General features: G+C 39.4%; 1 protein-coding gene across 1 annotated transcript in view; it reads left to right on the top strand.

Annotated features, from left to right (window-relative positions):
* The window catches only part of syt6a (synaptotagmin VIa), a 55,795-nt gene extending 38,489 nt beyond the window's left edge, over positions 1 to 17,306 (top strand). The window contains exons 2-7 of the mRNA XM_044039318.1: positions 5,084 to 5,474; positions 6,284 to 6,842; positions 12,065 to 12,185; positions 13,914 to 14,085; positions 15,612 to 15,762; positions 16,668 to 17,306. Of these exons, the coding sequence (XP_043895253.1) occupies positions 5,084 to 5,474; positions 6,284 to 6,842; positions 12,065 to 12,185; positions 13,914 to 14,085; positions 15,612 to 15,762; positions 16,668 to 16,739 (1,466 nt within the window). The 3' untranslated portion in view covers positions 16,740 to 17,306. The remainder of the gene's footprint in view (positions 1 to 5,083; positions 5,475 to 6,283; positions 6,843 to 12,064; positions 12,186 to 13,913; positions 14,086 to 15,611; positions 15,763 to 16,667) is intronic.
* Positions 17,307 to 20,578: the final 3,272 nt, after the last annotated feature.

Below are 20,578 nucleotides of genomic sequence, written 5' to 3'. Positions count from 1 at the left end.
GGAGCCACCCAGCCACTGATCAGCCACACTGCAACAAGTGGAGACCACGTTACCAATGCGCAATTTGCGCATGCAAAGGAGGAGATGAACGGGCAAGGTGCATTACCTGTACGACGTAAAGTTCACAATGGACACCGCAAACACACGGCCAGACCACACAGGAGTATCACCACACCTGTATAAGTGAGAGCAGGTTTCTCTTTAGCTACATGTTTTCTCTCATGTAATATTTGCAAAAAGATGCAACTATACTCAAAATGTAAGTTTAACACTTGAAGCAAACTCGAAGAATAGTTTCCTAACCTTCCAAGCCACAGATTGCATATAAAGATGAATCAATTGATGGCTCCCAAAACTAGCACTAAACCATCTCAATCGCCCCCTGATGGCTGACTGTCAATGTTCAATGTCAGAGAAAGGGACATCGGCCAAACCCCTTTTCATTTTGTCTTTTTTTCAAAAACACTGATGCACTGTATGTCCAAGTGTTAACCAGATTAGCCAGATGTTGATACTGCAGTCCATGAACACTACTGTCCAGCCTCTGGTCAGCGAAAAAAGATGTCAGCATCAGCTTTATTTTCACGCAGTTTGGTAACTTATTATCATACTGTGTGTCATGTTTGCTCTGGTATTATTATTATTATTATTATTACAACAACAATTAATAATTAAACATATAGCGCTCTGGATACTTCAAGGTTGTAATGTTTCATTGTAGCATCTTCAGTGTGAGTGGACTTTTCGTGCTCAAGACGAGTCCCTTCGTTACATCATATAGATTGCATAGTCGCTCTCTAATCGCCTGGTTACTATGGAAACCAGGTTAGATTTGAAAGCACTTGATGGTGACACAAAAAAGGGCCCTTGGGTTTCACTTTGCACTCTAATTAAATTTATGCACCCTCAGAAACACCTGATGAAATCTAGACTTTGACTTCACGACAGAATCAAACCAACTCGGCACAAAATCTGCAAGTCCTGCAAGACACACGGGTCAGTGTGGTTCAGCTTGTTACTAACTTTCTTTCCGTGCGCTGACTGTGGAGCTGCTGTTGCATTCATAGAAGTTACCCACCTTAGAGGGCATTAGCTGGTAACTCAATTTTTTTTCTTTCACACAGCGGTTCCTCTGCCCTGCCCTTTAGCCCTTCCCCTGAAAGACTCCTGAAAGAGCTCTACATCAAGATTGATTCAGCCTCTCAAGTATTGGCTGTGATTTTTTTTTCTCAGCTTGGAAGAACCTGGGAAGAGGGTTTTGATTCACTGCAGGATAGTGATAGTCCACTCCTCCGCAGCATGGGTGTAATCATTAATGGGGCACTAAACCCTGAGGTCATTCAAGTCCCATGCTGTCAGGGGAGGTGGTGTCCGGAGGGCGTAATATGTTCACAAAGCTCTGCCCCATTACCCGTCTGTCTGGAGAGGAAGAGCGATGGTTTTTATATCACTCTCTCTTTCTTTAACGTTCACTCCCGGCCTTCTGTCAATGTCTCACTATCACTGCATCATTAGCTCTCTGCATACGCTGGAAGGCACTGAGAAATTAGAGGCATTGCAGCTTCAGCCCGTCTGCTTTTTCAGTCATTGTGATAGAAATAACTTGTTTTTTTCTGTAGGCAACGTAGTGGCGGAGCTCTCTCATTAACCTTATCACACCGCACCGAGGTGGATGACAGATGCGTGATTCACATCCAGCTGCTTTGATTATAATAGAAACACAAGTGAAAATAAAGAAACGACAAAAACATACCTCACAGCGTTTGTAATGTTCAAAAAGAGACGTAAAGAGTACTGAAATATTCAAGTATTAGTACCACTATTTTCATGATAAGAGTAAAAGTTCTGGTCTAAAAAGGACTCAAGTTTAAGTAAAAAAAGTAGCTTGTTTAAAATTTACTGTGTTACTTTTTTTTTAACAAAGTTGGGGTTCTTTCTTGTGTCGTGCAAAAAGGACAAGGGGACACAAATCTCACATGAATTGTTTTTGATTAAAGGCAAAGCTTTGCAAATTAAAGTGCTGACAAAATAAAATATGTAAACATATAATGTATCAGTCAAAATGGGTCAAAGGTCACATATGCTTCAACTTTCTCACTCGCTCAGGGACATTAATTAACACCAATTCACTTGTCCTCATCATTTATTCACCTGTCCTCATCATACACCTCTTTCCACCTCTGCTAAAATACACCGGTTACCTTCCTGGTCTCTATCTCTGCTCTGTGCTCTCCTCTCCATTCTTTTCTTCACACACCTCGCCCTCACAAACCTCCTTTCTCTCCTCTCTGCTACCCCAACCAGTCGAGGCAGATGTTCGTACACTCTAACTCTGGTTCCCTCAGAACTCTCTTCCTCTTCCTCTTCAAATTTAGACGTTTCCTCTACTGTTTTGCTCGTTGCGTTCCTGCTGGCTTCCTCCACAATAATTGTAAGGTCTTCACCTGCCCATGTAAAGTGCTTTGAGATAATGTATGTTATGAATCGTTGCTATACAAATAAAACTGAATTGAAGCAGCTGTGAACATCATCATTTCTAAGTGTAGGTGGTTTTACCTGTAAAGTACACTTAAATGGTCATATCAAAAATACATAAAGCCTCACTCAGACCTGGTATTAACATCCACCCAGAGGGATCCAATCATATTAAGGCACAGTGAAGTAAAACTGCTCACACCTGGCATTAAAGTGTGACCTGGATGCGTTTCCTGTGATCCCAGATGACCCCCACCCTGCATTCAAATACACAATGATGCATGATTGTACAGATGTGTCTACTGTCAACGGAGAGCTGCAGTCAATCAAAGCTCTTCTCGTGCTGATGTAACATGAAATAGGATTTGGGGGTAGATACAAATACATTTACTTCTTAGCTCTGATTAGTGAAAAAGCAATGCAACAACAATGCATTGTGAGGACAAACTGTGGTCATGCAGGGTCAGGAAAGTGGCTGCATGTGTCCTAGGACCACCTTTGACTGTACTTTGTGTGATCAGTTCAAATTCAACTTCATTCTTAATATCCCAGACGGTCAGTTTGTTATACAGCAGCAGTAGAGACACCACAAACACAGTGGTATGTACTCATGTCTACTGAAAAGAGCTTGTGATCAGATCACTCAGGACTTATGTTAATACCAGGTGTGAACAGGGTCGAAGTGTATGTAGTTTGGTTTTGATTTACTTCGTTAATCAGCAGGCGTCATGGTCAGCACGATAGAGGCTGTGAGATGTAGCTCACGGGGGCCATTATAGCGTTTAAAAACATGTTTCACTTGATTAGCGCAATTTACTTCAGCACCCTGTCAAATCTGAACACACAGACGTGATTCATGTGTTCTCTTACACTCTTCCTTTGCATGTTTTTCGGACCGTGGGAGGAAATCGGAGAAAACCACAGATACTCGTAAATTCCAATTCAGCTTTGTCAAAACAGTTCTAATTTGACCAAATTTACTGAAAATAGAGGCTAAACTGACCAGACTTAACTTCCTCTAACTTCATAAAATACCAATATTATCCCTACTGTGTTAATGCAATCATAACTTCATAAATGTAAGGCACGATATTAGTGTCCATCAAACATAATTAAGTCCAATAATAATTAGCTTGGCATCAACCCCTGAATATCTGTGGGGAGTCCATTCTGTCAGAGAGTGAAAACTAATTTTAAAGAGCGCTGCCTCTGCGGGAAAAGGGAAACCAGCCAATGTGCCCAAATACAAACTTCTTACCTGTCAACTCACTTTGTTGTGACAGACTTTCACCACGGGGTGTTTGCTGGAGTATTTCAGTGCACAGAGAAGGGTTGGCGTCGGCTCGCCATGACTGCCAGCAACAGTCCAGTCGAGATGAGGCTTTGTGGAGAGCTGTGTGAAATCTGAGATGACATGGAGAGGCTATAGGGCCGAGGACAGCTGAGAAATCCTCCTAAGGCATAAATCCTGGATACTGGAAATCCTGTCCAACCGCTTGGCTAAGCTATAAATTTCCCTTTTGTGGATGCTCCATTTACTTTTTTGATCATGAAATCCCATTTATTTGTGCAATTTCATGAGAAAATGTCTTGAATGGCAAAATCTGAATAATCACATGTGTACTCTACAAACCTAACCCTGAATAAATACATGCACTCTTTACACCAGAGACAAAAAAAAGGGAAATATTAGAAAAGTGCTAATTCAATGTGTATTGAAGCAGCTTCCTGTTATCTCTGGAGTGTTTTGTGGAGACATGGGGTGGGGAGGGGGGGCATGGATCCTCCGAGAGGCCACCGAGACGTTCCTCAGCACTGAGTTATTATAGATAAATCAAAGCAATCACAGTGGAAAAATAACTCTCCAGCGAAATTTACCGAATTGAATTCAATCCCTGTGTGAGAGAAACACTACCAAGTAGTCAACTGATGAAATATACTCAAGAATGGAGTGAGTCTGGCAAGCATCCCAAAGGCCAAAGAGATACAATGCTGTATGTTTCCTGTGTTTGTTCTTTTTTTTTTACCGCTGGTCCACATGAATCTTTGGAGAGTGCTTGTCAGCATTCCTGGTGCGTCTCCAGGTCTTTGTGTACCTCTTTTTTATCCCCAGTTTTCAAAACACAGGGAAATAAGCGAGGTTGACTGTGCTGTGCTCTGTTTTTTTTAATCTGTTCCATGTTAGAGAAATAACAGAGGAAACCTGCAGACACCTTTTTTTTTTATTTAGATAGACAGAATTGATTTTCAAACATTTGTCAGACTATGATTACTTTTACCTCTACAGTGAGCAAATTATCTGTGTGTAAGTGTGTGCGTGTGTTTGAGACTGCACTTGAATTATGTTTGCATTACTATGCTCCTATGCTTTTCTTATCCCTTGGCTGAACTGAAAAGACTAATGGAGGTTACTTTAATATTTATGAAGCACATCTCCCCATGTTCTTGGCTAGCTGTCCCAGTCTTATATAAAAAGCACAAGACAATTTGAAAAATCATGCGCTAATCGACTCTCTCTCTCTCTCTCTGTCCTCTCTCTCACTCTTGTCATCACCATCTGTTTGTCCATATTGTGTGAACCTTTGTTTTCGGTCCCGTGGCTCACCAGACGCTACTTTTGGCCTCCTGCTTGGTGTGTTTGTGGTCTGTGGCCTGGCTCTGGTGGGCCTCCTTACATTCATCTCCTGGAAGCTGTGCTGGGTGCCTTGGCGGACTAAGGCCCATTTCCCCAGTCCATCCCTCACCCCAGCCTGTGGCCCAGAGCACTGCCCGCTCCCGTCGCCCCTCCCACTGCCCAGTCCCCAGCATACGCCAGTCACCATGGCGACAGAGAAGGTGAAGGACCCCGTGGGCTCGATGGGCTTCCTGGAGGCAGCAGTGAAGATAAGCCATACATCTCCTGACATCCCCACTGATGTGCAGCTCTCCATGAGGGAGCACTTCCTGCGCCGCACACAACGCATGCAGAGACAAACCACTGAGCCAGCTTCCTCCACTCGGTTAGTCACGTATACTCTCTGTGTATGTGTAATGTGGGCATCCATGTGGAAATAAATGCTCTGGGCGTGCAGGCACAGTAAAGCAGAATCCGAGACACAACATCATGTGGCATATTTGCTTGAAATCCTCTAAATGTATCACTAATGAGGGTAGATATTTTCTATCTCGGCAATTTGGTGTCTACAAAGTTAATTATAATAAACACTGTTGCTCTCTGCCTCAGAGGCATCTCTTTGCAGCTCATTATGGCAAAGCTAATTATATGTGGCTTCTTCATGAGTATTAATGAAATATAAAGGAGAAAGTGCCTTTGCGAGAAAAAGCAGGACTGTATGTTTTGTTGTGCTAATAGGGAAACATAACAAGTGTATGATGTGTATATAGACTACAAGCAGAAAAAATGTAAAATGTAGGGTTCTGAAAAAGTATGGACACATGTCATAGTTTGTTTTTCCATGGCTCTTCTCCCTTAGATGTCTCATGCATTGTCAGTCACAGGTACATGCATTTTCTTAATTCATATTCTGAGCACATTACAAGATTGGCAGTGGCATGAGAACAGGTAGACTTCCCGGACTGATGGTTTTCATCAAAAACAATATAAACAACTAAAAATCTCAAAAAAGGCATCAGGCCAAATGCTTGTTCGGTCTCTGATAAACTGCATCTTCAACAGATGTGAGAACGTGCGAGGTGACACAACCGCCTCAGTCAATGTTCATTAAATATAGAGTTTCCCTGGTCATTTGTACTTCAGAGCCTGAACACTAACCATCTGTTTTCTCTGCCTCCTTCTCCGTCTCTGTAGGCACAATTCATTTAAAAGGCACCTGCCCAGGCAGATGCAGGTAGGCAGTCTCGACCTGGGAAATGACTACATGGTAGACAAAGACGAAAAGCCCACCAGCATTGGTCGCATCCAGCCAGAGCTCTACCAACAGAAGACCCTGGAATCAGACGATTCATCCAAGAACGACAGCAAAAACTGTGGCAGGATTAACTTCTCTCTCAAGTACGACTACGAAAACGAGGCCCTCTTGGTCAACATCCTCAAGGCTGTAGATCTGCCCGCCAAAGACTTATGCGGCACGTCTGACCCATACGTGAAGGTCTACCTGCTGCCCGACCGCAAGAAGTTCCAGACTCGCGTCCACCGGAAGACTCTCAACCCTACATTCAGCGAGAGCTTCCAGTTTCCCGTGCCTTATGACGAGCTGCCCGCCAGGAAGCTCCACATGAGCGTCTTTGACTTTGACCGGTTTTCCCGGCACGATATGATCGGAGAGGTGGTGCTCGACAACTTGTTTGAGACGTCAGACCTCTCCAGGGAGACGAACATTTGGAGGGACATCCAATATGCCACCAGTGTAAGTATCCATTTCCTAGATTCAGTATCACAGAACAAAGTCCTAGCTAATGTCCTGTGTATTATCTGTATTTCTCACATAGACAGGATCTCAACTGTGTTACTTCATTTAGTTAGTACAGTAACTACCACTGAGCATACAGCTGAAGTGTCCTACTTAACAATTTAGACTTTATTGTTGAATCAACACATTTTTTTTACGTTGATTTAAATTGAGTTCCACAGTTTGCTGACTTCCCTTCATTAGTGACTTTAGTCATGAAATAAGGACTTTCTCAAATTGACATCAGCTGTCCCTAAAGTGTCCAGGACAATTGTCCAGGTCATGTTGCTTGAGGTTGATCCAGTCACTTTGTAGTCTTGTAGTCTCCCCAGTGTTTTAGATGTCAATCGATTTTTTAAAAAATTAATCTGGTGTAATGTTGCCACAACAACATTACCACGACTATTTATTTCTCGTATCGAATTACAATATAAATAAAATAAAACTAGAAAGCACAACATGAGCATTGATTAAATGTTAAAATCCACAAAATGCACAGATAGTATAATTTATTATTGGACGGAGAAATTAAAAAACAATCAACAAGACAAGGTCATCTATTTTGGGAAAGTTAATGTGAGAATTAAATGCTGAGGGAATTAAAATCCTTCCTTCCTTCATTAGGAAAGCATCACTCAGCAATGGCATTTAGATCCTCACTTTTTTTTTTAATTGGAAAAAACACGACATAACTAGATGCAAATATACAAAGACATTTCTGTCGCACAGCTCACTCATGTAATTGTTTTTTGTTTTTTTTTCTTTTGGCATTGTTACTTTGAGCCCAGAGACCCGTTTTGGAACCTCAGCTTGCGGGTGTATTTGGCACCATGTTTGGCACCTTGCAGCGCTCATCACTTTATCGCCTCCTCCGTGCCCTCACATCAGACGGTTTTACCCCCTTCAGTTGTTGAACTTGAGCTCCTTCAAGGATTGTTCAATAATCTCAGCCTTATTGCTTAGGAGGCAGAAACGCCGGGTCGCTCTCTTTGGCACGCAAACTTTATTGAACCTCCAAATGATTTTATGACAAAATCCCTTGCTCACATTAAATTCAAGATTGGCAACATAAAGAAGGCACAGATGGTGGGATTTTAGTAACAAAAAGCAAACATGAATTAGTGCATAATGAAAGTCTCGGGTAATATACAGGCTCATCTTAAGAACACTGCAGCTTAATGAGCAGACAAGGGAGCGAAAACAGCCAGCAGTTTTCTTCAGCTCGTAGATCAAACAGAGATATTTGTCGATAACATTGACCTGAGATAATGATCCTGTAGGAGAGCGGCTAGTTCTCATGAGTGTGTTCAAGCTCAGCAAAACTATTTTGTCTTGACTGTGATATAGTGAAAGTGATCACTAAATAAGAGGAAATTATCTTATAAATACAAGAGAGTGGAATTTTGAAGTTGACTGTTCTTGTATATAATGACAATTAAAAGTCGCAGAGAGAAAAATGGAGCATTTAGGCTGTTTTTTTACGTAGATACAGAGGCTGTAAGAATGTGCAATATAGTGTCTTATATCCTTTTTTTTAGAACAACCTAGGCAATCTGAAACCAGCTATATAAACACACCTGAGCAAAAGGTTGCAGTTCAAAGTTCACTTGGCTCATTTTTATGAACAAAAATGAAATAAAAACGGTCTTTTTAGTGACTTCTGCACAATTATTGCTACTACCATTTTCTATGTTTTTTTTTAAATGCGATATGAAATGAATCATAACCTCAACTCAACAACACATAAAAAGACAAAAAAATGCATTCTGTAAAGCCTGAATATTTCACCTATAAACACACACCCCCAGGATGTCCATACAAGGTGTTGTTTATTATTCCCATGGCAATTTCAATCCATCCATCGATCTTCTACCACTTTATCCTCCATATGAGGGTCGTGGGGGGTACTGTGCCAAATCCAGCTCACATTGGGCGATAGACGGGGTCACACCCTGGACAGTTCACCAGTCCATCACAGGGTCACCACATATGGAGATAAACAACCCTCCACTCTCACTCTCACACCTACAGTCAATTTCGAGTGTCTAATTTACCTAATCCCCATTGGTGCATGTTTTTGAACTGCGGGAGAACCCGGAGAAAACCCACGCACACACGGTGAGAACTCCAGGGCCACCAGGTCACCAGGCCCTTGTTCGTACCGGGTCACAAAACACTTTTAAAACAACAACAGCTGAAATAGCTGAAATGTATCTCTGTACATCAGAGATAAATAAAACAAATACATTATAGAAATATAAGACCTAGTAGACCTAAAAACAAACAATAAAACAATAAAATACTGTAGAAAAATATAAAACACATAAAATAAAAAACAATAAAAAAAGATAAAACAAAACATCTCATGCTGGGTCTAAAGCCAAAGAGTCAAAATGGGTTTTAATTGTTAATTATAGAATTGTGAAAATGTGACCTTAAGATTGTCACATGAGTGAATGTTTGTTCTAAATTTAATCAAAAAGTGTGTTACAAACTGTATTATTGACCTGATGATGACAACATATGATGAGCTCAAGTTGTCAGAATCAAAGTTGTCAGAATCCATTCCCCTGAATATATGAGCCTAATTTAACGCCGGCAAATTTAATATTTCACTGGAAGACAAAAATTATTATATAATGGGTGTGCTATAAGTCAGAGGGACCATCGAGTCAGGAAAGATCCATACTGTGGGACAATGAATGTCTTCTAAATTTCCTGGTGATTAATTGTCATACCATATATTCAGGTCAACTCCCCCCCAAAAAAAAAAAAACACTGTTACAGCTGCATCGGTGATGGCAACAAGCCAACTTGTGTTTCTACAAGGTTAATTAAAGTGTCACTTCATGCTTTAACAACAGTGGGCATTTATGCTGTGCGCTCACATTATGGCTGTACCACAACACCCTTCAAGTGAAATCCCGGCCTTCCAAAAAGAAAAAGATGACAAATCGCAGCATTACATACGAGGAGACGTTAAGACCACTGCACTCACGCGGGCAGTGTTGGGATTTGTGTATCAACAAGACTCTCACCAAGCTCATTCAGAGTGATTAGAGGTCGCTGCAACCTTAATACTGTTTTATGGACGGGCCTCAGAACTCACATGGGACGGATTATTCCACTGAAGAGTACTATCTCAGAGGAGACTCCTACACGACTGTCCCTATAGTACATATGGTCTCTACTTTAAAGTCCTTAGAATAATATACATTGTCTACACAAGGGATCGGAATAATGCAAGCCTCCGCACAAAACTTACTGAGGCTAATTCTCTTGTTGATTTTGTTAGTAAGTGGTTTACACTGAGCTTTTATCTGTTTTCTTAAGCGATAGTGATTATTTGGAAGAAACAAAACGTGCATTTTGATGATGTAATGAAAACGGCATTGAAAATAAGGACGTGTGGCAAATACATACAGTAGATTAGCCTTGACTTTAGAATAAACCCAATTCCTGCAGTAAAATTACTGATGTCTGGATAACATGAAGGGTTTTTCCTCAGTTGAGAGGTTCTCTACAGAGAATTGTTTTTGCTGGGAGCAGCTGGGAAACAGCCACTTTAATATATTCACATAAGAAACCTCAAACATACGGTGCTTAACAAATTTATTAGACCACCACCCAAAGCCACAACTGCCCTATATTAACAGCACTGGTAAACATTTTTTATGTTACTGTACTGGTTAATGCGTTAAAGGCATAGCAGTAGCATGGACACGGGTACTTTTCCTTGGAGTCAGTGTTGTATTGTGTAATAATATAAGTATTTTTGGTGAAAAAAGTAACATTCAATGGAGATAGTACTGTTTTCCATCACCACTGCACTTTAAGTTTAAGAAAAGGTGTACATTTCAGTTTGAAAATTGAACTGAATACAAAAAGCATACACATCTCTATAAACATATAATTAATCTCTTAAATATAGCAAATGAAAACTCTACTAAGGTTAAGACACGAGCGTCAATGTTTGCTCTGTTTGTTCTCTTTATGTTAAGCAAAGCTAATTAAAAAAAGGCTCTAACTCCCTGGTTTATGCACAGACATCCATATAGTATGTGCAGGAAATAATAGTTTGCATAATGTCTAAACTTAACAGAACATTCTTTTCTATACAGCCCCTATAGTTCACAATAGAGACATACTGTATATGAATTGTAATATTATTTGGTGTAAAGGGTTAGTTTGGAGTCTAAACTAAAACCAAACCTTTCCACCAAACATTATCATTAAAATGCATTGCCGTACCTGAGGAGACTCATGATGCTATAATCGGATCATAAAAATGTAAATGTTTTGGCTTATAACTTATTGGCTCATTAATGCATGTTTCCAAATAAGCTACAATCAGCTAGCGTATTAGTCTCAATAGTGATTATTTGACATCACAAGAGAGGACACTGATGTTTTGACTGTTAATCATTCAAATCACACATCAATAATGTCACTCACTGAGCAGTACCGCCATCTTGGTTCACACTGTGGTCACATCACGCCCTGGACTATAGTAGTTCACTTCTGCTCGGTCCACCTGACAATTCCATCCATAAACTCAACTGGTACCAAAACTCCACAGCACTCATCATCACTAGAAACCCATCCACAAACCGTATAACACCTGTTCCCCAGCAACTCCACTGGCTCCCAGTTAAACATCGCATCACATATGAAAGATTCTGCTCCTCACTTTCAAGGCCATCGACAACCTCGCTGACCTCGTCCACATTAACACACCTACACGTCCATCCAACTATAACCTCCCACCTGCCCGTTTCACTCCTCGCCTCTGAAACAAATTTACCACATGATATCAGAAACTCTGATTCTCTCTCCATCTTCAAATCCTGGCTCAAAACTCTTCCTCCTCTTCAGACACTTGTTTGTTGTTTCTTGTATTTTATTTGACATTTATACTTTGTACGGTGACCTTGAATGTCCTGTAAGGTGCCTATAAATGTATTGCTATTATTATTTTATGATTCAGAAAGTGGAACACATTGCAATAGTCCGTTCAGAGACAAACAAGACAAGATTTCCTCCCAGAAAGACCTTGAGCAAGCCACTGTACACCTATTGCACATCTTGACTGCGGCTGTGCTGAATATCAACGTGAAACTAAAACATCATTTTTTTGTGTGTGTGTGTGTGTATGTGTGTGTACATATATATTCCTACAGGAAAGTGTTGACCTTGGAGAGATCATGTTTTCACTTTGCTACCTGCCAACTGCAGGTAGACTCACACTTACTGTCATCAAGTGCAGGAACCTCAAAGCCATGGACATCACCGGATACTCAGGTAAAATGTGTGTGTGTGTGCGTGCACTTGTAGCCGCATGTGTGTGTCTGTGTGATTCACTCCAATTCACAGATGAGTCAAAAGAGATGACGCACAGCCTCCTCCCATGAAGAGCCAATTGTAAATGTGACAGATAAAATGAACAAACAGTGCAGAGGCAGGCACCCCCCCCCCACAACACCCCCCACTTCTCCTGCGTCCTGTTTATTTCAGCTGTTATTAACATTCAGCACTTGCAATATTACGAGACAGTAGCAAATAGATGCCAGCGGTTTTGTTTAATTTTATACACTGCTGTTCCACTCCTTTCCCCCGAAAAATACTGATATCACTTGTAAAATGTGACATTTATTGTTCATTAAATGCCAGGGTTCAGATGTGAACATGATGCTTTTCCTTCCCTGTTTAATGACATTTCATGTTTTTTTTGTTTTTTTTTAAAGTGAGTCACATTATTAATCCACCGAGGGGATTTAGCTGTATGCCATCGTTTCAGTGTGTGCATCATAAAAATCGTACAGCTACCAAAATTGTGCCTTCAAGCATACTGGATTGTAAAAGCGACTTGCTCTTGTTTGCTGTTATAGATTCAGGTCAGCTTACATCTGACTGAAATGCGGCATAATGGATCATACCAAGCGATTTGTCACTGACTGATGAAGATTGAAATCGGCATTCATCAGGAAGCTTTCACAGTCATGCTATTTATGCTATCGAAGGCATGGGTTTTTTTCCACACTTGGTGTCGACTCATCCACATTTACTGCACATTACCAACACCAGGCTTCCTCTCATGCTTAAGTAAAAACAAAACACTTAGAGTAATACATCTGGCTGCGCCCTCTTGACAGACATCTTGGAACCAAGTTGGTAATAAATTTTCATATATTATACCAGAGGCGTTATTTTTACGCTAACAGTTGCCCAGGAAGATTTCTAAGGCACGAAGCGGAAACAATCTTCTTCTTTGCCGCTTTCAAACAGTTCCTCCGTAAAGACGGCATCGCTTCAGGAAATAGCTCAAAATGCTGTAGTACATATGCCAGGACTGTAAGTGGCGCCGTAACGTTACACCAATAAGAAAGAAGAAGACGTTTTACACAATACAGAAAATGAGACTGAATGAACCGAGTCAGAGGAAGGAAAGGGAAACGATGACGACCGACTTTCTGTCATAAACCTTAATCTAACTGTATTTACTGCACACATAAACAGTCACAGACAAGTTGTGGATGTACAGTGCAGCTGACTGTGTATGGAACAATCACTGATCCGTTTTGTTTATTCAAGTTTTTGTTTGTTTTGGTTTTTTCTTTTCTCCTCTCTTCTGTCATCTCGAAAAATAGGATGTGTTCTAGTGATATCTAGCGTCTTTTCAGACAGACTTTAGTTATTTTTCATTGACAGTAGTTGGTAAAACTGTCAAACTATCTCCAAACACAAGACAATGAATGACAGCGCAAGAGAGAGCTGGGGAATATGAAGTCATTGTGTTTTCCTAAAGTAGCATAGTCACTGTCTACATGTAATTTTGAGATTTTCCCACCCTAGGGCGTTTTCATAAAATTGCATTTCAGGTCCCTTAGAACTGTCTCTTTGTTTTGCCTCACTACAAAAATAGTATGCATGTCCACCTAAACCCGTTTCCATATGGACGGGCCCTAAATAAGAACCTGGGGAATGTCCAAACATGACAAGTGAGTGACCTTTTCTTCCTCTGTTCATCAGATCCTTATGTCAAAGTGTCCCTCATATGTGACGGGAGACGTTTGAAAAAGAAGAAGACAAGTATAAAAAAGAACACGCTGAATCCAACCTACAATGAGGCCATCATCTTTGACATCCCACCAGATAGTATGGATCATGTCAGCCTGCACATCTCTGTCATGGACTACGATCTGTACGTACAAACTACAAATGAAATGATTTGTCATAGAAAGTGGCAGCTCTGAGTGTTGGGCTTTCAGTTTGACAGCCAGTGTTTTTATTACACAATAAAGTACGGTGGAGTATTAGGGCCATTTCTTTTTTAAAGAAATCAAAATTCTTTCAGAATTGTGATATTAAAGCAGGATTTTTGAGGAAAAAAAGTAAGAATTCTGAGATTAGATTCTAGAAAGTCGGAATTCTGAGACGAAATTCTAGAAAATGTGATAATTCTGAGATTTTATTTAAAAAAGTCAGAATTCTGAGATTTGATTTTAGAAAATGTCAGAATTCTGAGATTAAAGTAGGAATTCAGAGAAAAAAATCGGAATTCTGAGATTTGATTTTAGAAAATGTCAGAATTCTAAGATTTGATTTAAAATGGCAGAATTCTGAGATTAATCTCAGAATTCTGAGAGTAACGTCAGAATTCTGAGATTGAATTCCAGAAAAATTAAATCTCAGAATTCTGACTTTATTCTCAAAATGCATGTTTTTTTACTGCCCAAATACTCTTCCGTAGTTAAGAACAAGTATTAGCAGATAAAATGTAGAATAAATGCTACATTTTTTTAGTCCCAGCCCAAGTTTAAGTGTAGTAGTTGATATCAAATGAAGCTAACGGATCACAATAAATAAAATATTAAAGCTTTTCCCTCTTTTATTCAAAAATATGTTAAACTTCATAAGACTTGGATGTTAAAGATTCTCTGCAGAATGAGTATCCGTGTAACACATGATTTTGATACATTTAGCAATTTAGTGGACAGGCATAGATCAATAAAAGAATCAATAACAGCTTAAGGTGAAGAGAAACATATTTGATCCATTTTTCACTGAGGGCACATTCTTTAACAAGGTATTTTAAGCAACATTTAGAAGGACAAAGTCTTGAGGAACATGTAAAAGTTGTAAGTTCATCTTAAATTTTACTGGATTGAAATGACTCCTAGTGGTCAAATTAGAGTCATTTTAAATGTCTACCGTTTTTATTGTGAGATATAAAACAGTAACAGGAGAGGGATAAAGTGGCTGTAGTGTAGAGAGCGAACAGAATTGAACACGCATGTTAAAGGTCAGACTTGAAAGTTCAGACTAAACTGTGTTCTATTAAAAAGAGAAAAAAAAGTGGACACTCCCAAGATTAGAAACCTAGTTGATCTGCTCTTATCGTGAGAATAAATCAGTTCAAACTAATCATTTTGGGGTTTTGTTTAAGAGAAATTAAGTCTGCTTTCATTTCCACTTCAGACTTTGTTAATAGGACACAGATCTGCTTTGTTGTCCTTCCTGAGATGAGTCAATATGAGTGTCACAGGGAAAATCAGCAGTAGATTCAGTGTATCAATCAAGAGGACATCCAGACTCAGATCTGTGTCTCCTCCCATTACAAAATGTTCTTCATGCCATTACACAACAACAATGTGATGTATGGGATGTCACGTCAGGTTAAATCAGATGTATTTATATGCATATACTTTGGTGCATTTGTCCCCACAGGGTAGGTCATAATGAGATCATTGGTGTGATGAGGGTTGGATGCCATGCTGATGGACTTGGCAGGGATCACTGGAACGAAATGCTGGCGTATCCACGCAAGCCCATTGCACACTGGCACCCCCTGCTGGAGTCTAAGAAATCTGAGAAGGAGGTAGGTTTGAGGGATTTTTTAATACACGTTTGCATGATTTTGTGACAATTACATAAGTAATGATGTAGGGCTTGACGAAATGGCCGAAAAACATGATTACAATAATGTATTGTCAAAGCAGTCAGTATCGATAATAATCACGATAAATATCAGAAAACCAAAAATCTGACAAAGACAAAACTGTGGGTTTTTTTTTAACATCTTAAACTTCTGAGGCATAACATTCATAGAAATGATGTATGAATTATTGCCTAGCCTCACTCAGGGCCAGATATTTTTTTGAATGCATTTTTTATATTGGTTTATCCATCGCCTAAAATCAGTGAGCGAAAAAAAAAAAAAGCAATAGGCTGAAGCTCAAGGCTTATTTTGGCCAAGTGGGGCTTTACTAAACTGACGCAACAATCGTTTTTTCTGTTTACATTCTTCAAAGCATGTTGAAATTGTGGTTTCAAAGTATCAAGGTGAAACGATGATGACAAAACTAGTCTTTTATATTGTTCATTGTATCAACGTGTCTAATAAACATGCTTCTTGTATGATTTAAAGTATACTATAATTTTAATTATTTTGCCACAATAGTGTAATAATACTAACAGAACTGTTGTGATATCAATGAGTTTGTGTTTTTATAGGTCGACACCACCTGTATCATTGCTCTTGTGTTTTAATCATTAAAAATCTATTTTAGTCTTGACATGTTTGTTTTTAGTAAGCATCCGTTTTCATCTCAATTTCAATAATTTCTTGCCAATAAAATACCATATTGCTCTCATAACGTTGGAACACCAACGCTCTCCTACGTTCAGCTATTTCCTCTGTGTTGTGACCTGATGGTGACAGTGCTGTAAAAATAAGCAGCGTGTGCCCTATGAATCATTGCCGTGTGTCTCTGTGTCCTGCAGTGGAAGGCGAGGACAGCCAGCTTTGACAGCCAAGGCTCCTGCCCCTCACCCCGGCCCCCTGCCAGTCCCTGAGCAGAGCCACCTGCGACCCAGAAGCCCAGAAGGGGGTTTCCTCCCTCCTGCTGATCCACTTCCTGTCTGTCTGATTGAAGAGAAACACAACCCCACTGTCTCTCTATCTTTCTATATCCTCCCTGTCCTCAAGTGTAGTCCTGAGAGAACCAAGAACCAATCTAGGACCACCACCAGTCCACTAGTTGTGTGAAGCGCATCGTCTTTTCAGGTTAAAGTTTTAGGCTCTCTGATTTGAAATGTGGGCAGTGTGATGATCCAGAGCCGCCCCTTCTTGTCCTCAGAGGAGACCGGCTGGACAAATATTTAATGTTGGGTTGTCCAGGCCGAGGCAAACAGATCTCTTTTTCCTGACAGGAGACTGCAGCTGTGTGCTACAGAGACTCTTTGATGTGGTGGGGGGAAAAAATAACTGAAAGCAGCAGAAGTTTCACATGGGGAAGTGGAGGACATGTTTGAAGTTGAAAAAGAGAAGAGAATCTGAAGAAATCTGCAGCTCTCGTTGAATTTTACAGTGGTGTGCTTGTATAAAACAACACTGAACAATACTTTGGCATTTTGAAACTATTAGATGTAAAAGAAAAAAAAACAAGAAAAAAAACACTCCATCAGTCTTTGGTTGAGAATAACAAAGCTGAAATGAATTTCAAGGCTCCAGCTGAGCTCAATACTCTTCCAGGTTTTTCAATGACTCGAGGAAACTAACTGAGTTCCGCGTTATTGAGGATCAGGCTGAAAATAAAATATTGTCATCTTGACAATTTTGAAGCTTAAGAGGTTTCAGAAGCACCCATTGCAAAGAGTTTAACATAACGATGGAGCGGAAAGGAACGGCAGGATCATTGCGTCTGCAGCGTTGTTAACAATTTCAATCTTAACTCTCAATTCTCAGCACAAGGAGTAGATGGATAAACTGTCCATAAAAGGCACAAATATGTGATGGCAAAACACCAAAAAAAAAGATAATTTACATTTTAATCTAAACAATAAAAAAAAAAAAAAGATTTGACAGAGGTTAGAGGGAAATTGTGAGCACACGTTACACACCCTTACCTTACTTTCAAAACGCAAATTCATACACACTCATGTTTTCCTTCTAAAGCAATTTGACATTTTCTGAACAGGTTTTTGGTGAATGTGTATAGATACTTTCATGTAGTTGTTTGCCTTATACTGTATGTGTGTTTCATTTTGTCCAAACAGAAAAGATATGATGATAGGTATAGATATAAAATTTAAAAAAATGGGAAAAAAAAAAGAATATCTAGCCTTGTTGGTGGTAATAACTGAGAAAATCATTAACTCCTAAACTTAGACACATGGAACTTTCTTGATATTTATCCTGCCAATAGTCATACTGTTATACGGGGATCATGTGTACTTAAATATGCCATTCATACTTATGGTGAGAAAAAGACTGCAGCACTGCTGTTATTTGACTTTTCTTTGCATTAGCAGAATTACTATGTATTACAATAAAGTCGAATAAGACCTGGATTACATATATACTGTATATATATATATATATACATATATACACATACATATATGTATATACATATCTATATCTATATATATATATATATAGATATATATACACGTCATATATGAAATACACAGATGAAAATGTCAGATCATGAGAAAATATTTTAATATATAAGTTTTATGAATTCTGTAGTTATTTGTCAGGCAACATGATCAACACTGTAGCTGATGACTTTAAAGTGCATTAAGAGTTACTTTGTGGGACTTGGTGAGGGCTAATGCAGGAGAAATAATAGACTAATGTCTTTTGGATGGAAAATGCATCATTATGTCACACTTATGATTTACCACAGAAAAGAAAAACAATCACAAGGCTGATATGTGGCTGATAAATCTTGTATCTTTTTCATTTATTTTTTTTATTACGAATGAAGCTTTGCCTGTACACCGCAGCTCATACACAGACTTGCACTCGTGTAACACATCTGGCACATACTATATCCATGTCTGGTATATTTTATTGTTAAAAAGGACAAGATTTCAATCTCTGTTGTTATTTTGTAATGGTTTTGTTGTTATTTTGTTACTAGTGATGTTCCATATACCATCTATCATAAGTTTATTTCTCTTTGTCTAGCGAGAGCCCATTGCTGTTGTATGAAGTCTGAGTGATAAAAGACCACAAGTAAAACAATGAAAACAGTTTGTATCGAACATGTCACATTTATGTTATGATGTTTTGACGTCTACATTTGTGATCTCCATGTTGATTTAGAGGTATATTCCAAAAAGTAAAATGGTACAGTGAGCCAATAAATAGATGTAGTAAAATGAGAGGACTTTGTCCCGACTGACAAATTTGGAGGCGATACCATTCACATTTTTTTGGAATATACTGCATTTGCAGATTGGTTTGGTTTGGCACTCCACTGAGAAGCCCACTGTGCAGCTTTGCATGTTTACTGTAAATCATGTACGTTCTGTCAGGTTCCACTGCACTTTGTTATGTTTTGATTTTTGTTAATACAACAACCTCCTCAGTGAAAAATGATATTGTTCCACAATGTTAAGATTTTCAATTCTACAGTGTTTCCACTTTGTTTCTTATTACAAATTGAAAATGCATGGTTGGAAACTAATTTACAGTGCCCCTTAACGCAATGCAAGCAAGTAGAAAACAAGTAGGAAATAAATAAGTCCCAATGAGTAGGTACAACCAAATGGATAAATGCACCAGAAATACACACAGCACAAGATAAATTTCCCTCAGGATGATAAAAAAAAAAATACAGAAACATAAAGCACAGCATACAAGTGGCACAGATGGGAAAAAAAATCGAGTGGGGAATGAAATGAGAGCCATTTCTGAAATAGAATGCAGTTTAGATTTATCTCAGCAGCTGCCAACAACTATTTAAATCAGATATGTAACCACGTTCGTTGGCATTGACTCGTCCTGATTGCTGGTGCCTCATTCAGAAACCAAGGACAAGTAATACTACAATTCCTGAGTGTCTATAGTTGGAGAACAGTGCAGTACAGTGAACACACTATATCATCGGGTTTTTTGAAAATGTCTTTGGCCAGACACCAAGACGAGAGCAGATGCACACAGCAGACCCAGCAGGGTCTGTTTTAGTCATTTCCTCCATTGGTAAGTTCATTCAGAGCGAGCTGTTTATTGCCGCCGTGTGGGTGCAAAGCTGAGACGACAAGGCGGGGGCAGCGGATGGGTGGACAGGTCAGCATCTACAGAGCAGTGGCATTTCTCTAATTGGCGCTTATTATAGGGAGAATGAGTCAGTTCATTATTGTTTGTGCTCGGCGTAATCCATCGACATCAACCCCCCAGATGTGACACTTTGAAACTTGCTCTCATTCACACCGTCATTGTCACAGTATATTTCCTCTCTAGACTAGTGGCATTATCCATAAATTCATAATACCTTATTTAAGTGTGACATTTGAAACGTGGTTGAATACTAAAGTACTTTCTGTTCCTTTTTGTTGGGGAAAAAAACTATGTGCTTTATGATGGTCATATATTTCTCTGATAATATGGTGTGTTTCCATAGTAGATGAAACCTGTTAAATCAATTGCCTCAGTTTATGGACTGTCTCTAATCCTCTAGCTTTGCCTACTATTGTACTGTTTCTTGTTATGATCTTGTATCCCTTCTAACTGTTATGATAGCACTGACTTTCCAATTTTTTTATCGAGCATTTTGTATTTGTAAGTACAGAAATGTCAGAGAAAATGTGCTGGTGACTGACACCAACAGTTGTTAGCTCAGACGAAAGTCTATCATGAGTCTATCCATTCATTCATTATCAGGACTCACAACGAGTGACCC

This window comes from Solea senegalensis, linkage group LG11 (genome assembly GCF_019176455.1).
Source record: "Solea senegalensis isolate Sse05_10M linkage group LG11, IFAPA_SoseM_1, whole genome shotgun sequence".
In the NCBI taxonomy this organism is placed as follows: Eukaryota; Metazoa; Chordata; class Actinopteri; order Pleuronectiformes; family Soleidae; genus Solea; species Solea senegalensis.
Note: the sequence above shows the minus strand (reverse complement) of the source record. Positions and strands in the feature narration are given on the sequence as shown.